Below are 5,167 nucleotides of genomic sequence, written 5' to 3' on the forward strand. Positions count from 1 at the left end.
ATTTGAAGTAGAAACTGAAATGGGTCGGATCAATTGGTCACGAGTCGGGTTAAAAATATTCGAAAGTTACGGCAGTGACCAGCTCGCAGTAAAGTAAAAATCTACCGAGAGGCTACCAAGTCCAATATAGACTGATTATTATGGATAGGCTAAAAACATGCAGGATAGTAGGGTATTTTGGGAAAGGGATTGGGTCTATCAGTAAAAGTAATAGTAACGTACGCACGTGCAAGTCACGGGGACATGTAGCTACAGAAAATGTGTCGTTAGGTACTAAAGGTCGTTTTGTTAGGGGGAAAGTCAGTTTAATTCTGTTAGAACTAAAAAAAAAAAAAAAAATTAAAAAATAAGCTTGATACTTTGGCTCTTGTACTGACAAAATTGGGACAGAAGGTATATCAGAGCAGAGATTTTTCCTAATTCAATCGATTTTTGAATGAATACATACCAAATAATCTACATTTAAAGAGCCATGAAGTTTTCGGCATCTTTGAGCATCTCCTTATGTCTAAACCTATTCGATGCAATCAAAAATAACTAAGGTATTTGTTACAGCTGCCATTAACTCACCCAAAATTCTTCAACAATGATGACGTGAATGATCCACTAATGCTAGCATTTGAATTCATCTGCTATTAGCGGTGGGATAAAGCTGCAACCTTGAAGCGTTTGCTCAAATATATGCCCCACTCTAAGTAATTTTTCCTGCAGTTAACATAAAAATAATCATGTTAAATCCAATATAAATATCAATATCTGGATTTAACGGTAAAGCACATGTGAGTACGGAAAACATAGTAGTATCAAGATAACAGTTCCACCTCATCGAATGCGGCACCAATTATTTGAAAGCCAACAGGAAGTTTGGATGTTCCATTTTGAACAAACCCACATGGCAAAACCAATGCTGGCAATCCAGCTAAGTTCACATTCACCTGCAAATTATATTCAAAAAAATTATACTTTATGTTCATAAAGAAAAAGAATTGAAGTTAATAAACTAAACTTATAAGAACTTACGGTCATGATATCCCCGGCATACATTGCTAGCGGATCGTTCTTCTTTTCACCTGTAAATATTCAGTTGATAAAAAGATTAAGTAGTCGTTATAAAATATTACTCTGACATTAAGAAAGATTAAAAATTAAACTATAAAAAAATTACCAATTTTATAAGCCGCAGATGGAGCTGCAGGTGAAATGAGAATATCATGTTCGTCAAGTGCTGTCTTGAAGCTCTTTTGGACTACTGTCCTCACCTAAACCATCACATAATCATAATCAACATAGTAATTAGAAAGCACCATGAATACATATTGGAAAGGTATGTGTAATTTATAAAGTAAAAAAAATTAAGGGAGGTACCTGTTGTGCTCGCTTGTAATAAGCATCGTAATAACCAGCTGAAAGGGCATATGTACCCATCAAAATTCTTCTTTTTACCTGCAAAAATATTATTTAAAATTTCATTTTTCTTTAAGCAACCAACACAACTATGCTCTGGTAAAACTTATAAGCAAGCTTATAAGCTGCAATACATGCTAAAATCTTCAGTTGTGTTCACACCTCTGGACCAAAACCGTTAGCACGAGAACCCCCATAAAGGGAACTCAACTCATCAGAATCAATTTGGTTACCATACCTGCATTTGAATGAAGAAACAAGTATTTTATTAAATAGGTGTAAGCCCTGGTATTTAAATTTAAATGTAAGTTATAGCAAGGCAATGCTAATTTTCAATTATGAATTTTACAAACTAATAATGGCTAGCATGTGCAAAAATATAAAACAAAACTCATTCACAAATTTGTTTCTACTATTCCAACTTTGAAATGTGGATAGTGAACATCACCTAATACCATCATATCGTGACAAGTTTGAAGAAGATTCTGATGAAGCAAGAACATAGTAAGCTGGTAATCCGAGTGAGAATGATGGCAATGAAACCTGTAACCGATTATCAATCAAAGAAATGTTACAGATTATACTTTTATGTGTGACAGCTTTATAAATATAAAGATAAAATATTACTATGAAAATAGAATGACAACCTCTGTGACAGTAGATCCTAACTCTTCGAGATGAGAAATAGCACCACGAATCGATGAAACAACCTCCTTATCAACACCATCCCCAAGAGTTTCACGAATTACACCAACCCGTAGTCCTTTTAAAGGTTGTGAATTAAAATAATCTTTGGCAATAAACTGTGGTGTGAAGTTATTAACCTCCTGCAACACAGATATTAAACATTGTTAGGATGTCATATTTCTGCATTAATTAAAATACTAATGACCCTCATCAAACTGCAAATCATCAGTTAGTTATTGGATTAAAATGCAAACTTCTATGTCTCTAGGACAATTTTTTTTTTTTTTTAATCTCGACAGAAAAGGTTACAGTTGGATGCCCTGCACTTAGATTCAATACAAGTTTTTTGAGCTAAGCAGCAATTTATACTAAACAATGCAAGAACAAATTGCTAATGGTTCCATACAAGAAGATGGCGCTTGGAATTGTGTTTTGAATCTAATATTCAATCTGAAGTTGCAAACAACGGTTTTCGGTAATAATAAAATGGTTCTTGTACGATAATCAGTTTAAAACCAGTTGCAACAGAACTGGTAAAATCTAATTACCTATCTATATTCTATACCAATTCACCTAATTGGATATACTTTGAAACCCATTCAACACAGCATCTAAGTTTTCACCCAAATAAAGAAAAATTACATGAGGTGTACCTGTAGTTTACCCCAGATTTCATGCAGGGTCCCTAAACTTTTTTTGACGTGCAATGTCCCCATACTTTACACTCATTTCGCGTGGGGTCCCTGTGGTTTACGGAAACAACTTAACAAGTGTAAAGTACGGAGACCCCACACGTTACTCACAGGTACCCTAGCGAAACGAGTGTAAAGTACAAGGACCCCGCGCGCCAAAAAAACATTAAGGGACCCCACATGAAATCTGGGGTAAACCACAACCACAAGGACGCCTCGTGTAATTTTTTCCAAAAATAAATATAAAACAAATAGCAAACGATTAATACCCGCTTGCTACTAGTGGCATCAAGTTTATCATGACCACAAATTGTTTGTAGGAGAATTCCAGCATCAGCAACTGATGAGCCAAAACAACCAATAACGTCTAATGATGATGCATACGCCACCAGCCCGTACCGTGAAACACGACCATACGTCGGCTTTAGTCCTACAACACCACAAAACGAAGCCGGTTGTCTCACACTTCCACCAGTATCGCTTCCTAATGACACCACACACTGCCTGGCGGAAACAGCCGCCGCTGAGCCACCCGATGAACCACCTGGTACACATTCAAGATCCCATGGATTTGCAGTAACCTATTGAGTACCAAAAATGCATTCACCGAACCATATTTTGTAAGCAAGATAGTCAAAATATACATAAAGATTATAAACTGGTAAATCTACAACCGTGGGTCAAAAACTGTCAGGTCCCATCCCCATATAAGTATGACATAATAATAACAAGTGAATATAATACTTTATTCAAAATCTAAATTTAACAAAAATAAGTTTAGTTACTAGGTTTGTACAGATTACAAAGAACAGGCGCTTCGGGCACGTCAGTAATTATTATCAAGATAGGTTGAGCGGAAAACATTTTGTCTACCATTTTAACATTCTCTATATATACAATTTGCTTAATGCTTAATTACATACTCCTATAATGTAACTCTACTCTAAAACTGTAATGTAGAGATTTTGGAATTAACATAGGTGCAGCCGTGCAGTTAACATCATATAAGTTATGTGCCTCAAATGAAACGTAAAGAATAAAGTACATTTGTGTACCCGTTAAACTTTTCACAATACACACAGTTGGCCGCTCATTCGTTATCGCTGCACCCAACTGTTCGTCTAATCATTCCTTCAATACTTTTATGTAAACAATCTAACAAGTTGGACTTTTTACATCCTTTCGACACGTTATCCATAAAACATAACTGAAATTGACCAATGCCCTAACTGAAACCTCTATTTCATAGTGGTAAATATCATAAAATGGTAATATAAGTCTAAAAATACACAATAACATGTGGTTCAATTTGCTGCAGCACTTTGTTACAAAATTACTTCTTTGGTAACAAATTCGAACATCCAGTCCTATTACTACGCAATATCATCTTTGGTTCTTTATTTCGAGCTTTTATAAATCTTATACATTAGTTTTTTTCTGAAATGTGTTCATTCATTATTCAGTCAATCGTTTTAAATAACACACATCACATTGCCCACACGAATTGCAAAGTGTATAAAAAACAAAAAAAGCATAAACCTTTACAAAAATTAGGCAATCCTAATAAACCCTAACCTGATAAGCTGAACCTTCAGTAGTACTCCCCATACCAAATTCATCCAAATTAGTTTTCCCAACAACAATTCCGCCGCATTCTTTCACCTTCCTAACCGCCGTCGCATCGTACGGCGGCCGATAATTCTCCAACAATCTCGATCCAGCAGTTGACGGCATGTCAGCTGTACAAATGTTGTCTTTAACAGCAACAAAGACTCCGGCAAGTGGGCCCACATTTTCATTCCGGTCAATCTTACGGTCAATTTCATCAGCTTCGTTTAATACGGTTTCTGAAACGTGAAGGAAGCTTTTGAGATGTGGGTCGGTGAGTCGGATTCGGGTCAAGAATTCTTCAGCGTATTGGCGGGTTGTTTTTTCGCGGGAAAGGATTGATTTTTGGATTGTTTGTATTTGGGAGGTGACGTGGAATGATTTAGGTCGGTGGTGGTTGTGGGGTTTTGAATGACGGCAGTGACGGAGAAGGATGCGAGGGTTTTGGATTGAAGATAGCATTTCTTTTTTCTTCTTTTTTTCTTTTAATTTTTTAATTTTTTTTTTTTTTTTATAAGAGGAACAGAAACACACCTCTGATACACCGTACTAATTAATCACTCCGCATTTATGTTATCGGTTATTTGGGCAGTGGCTACATACTGTATTGTATTGGTTTTTTTTTTTTTTTTTTTTTTTTTTCCGGCGAAAATATTAATATTAATATATATATATATATATATAAAGATCGTAAAGATCCGGTGGAACATACAAATGACAATGATTGAAATTGGAAGAGTTCGCTCTTATCGTCCTAATTAATCACTCCGTATTGT

The 5,167-nt window shown here is 35.6% G+C and overlaps 1 protein-coding gene across 1 annotated transcript; it reads right to left on the minus strand.

Moving 5' to 3' along the window:
* Positions 1 to 356: 356 nt before the first annotated feature.
* Positions 357 to 4,924, minus strand: LOC139840158 (glutamyl-tRNA(Gln) amidotransferase subunit A, chloroplastic/mitochondrial). Its single transcript, XM_071830382.1, has 10 exons — positions 4,359 to 4,924; positions 3,053 to 3,364; positions 2,052 to 2,231; positions 1,853 to 1,947; positions 1,567 to 1,642; positions 1,366 to 1,443; positions 1,166 to 1,259; positions 1,021 to 1,070; positions 822 to 935; positions 357 to 705 (listed from the first exon to the last, which is right to left on the minus strand). Exons 1-10 carry the CDS (start codon positions 4,851 to 4,853, stop codon positions 613 to 615), a joined length of 1,587 nt encoding a protein of 528 aa, XP_071686483.1. The 5' UTR covers positions 4,854 to 4,924; the 3' UTR covers positions 357 to 612.
* Between the last annotated feature and the right edge of the window lie 243 nt (positions 4,925 to 5,167).

The sequence above is a fragment of the Rutidosis leptorrhynchoides genome, chromosome 4, assembly GCF_046630445.1.
Source record: "Rutidosis leptorrhynchoides isolate AG116_Rl617_1_P2 chromosome 4, CSIRO_AGI_Rlap_v1, whole genome shotgun sequence".
Taxonomy (NCBI): domain Eukaryota; kingdom Viridiplantae; phylum Streptophyta; class Magnoliopsida; order Asterales; family Asteraceae; genus Rutidosis; species Rutidosis leptorrhynchoides.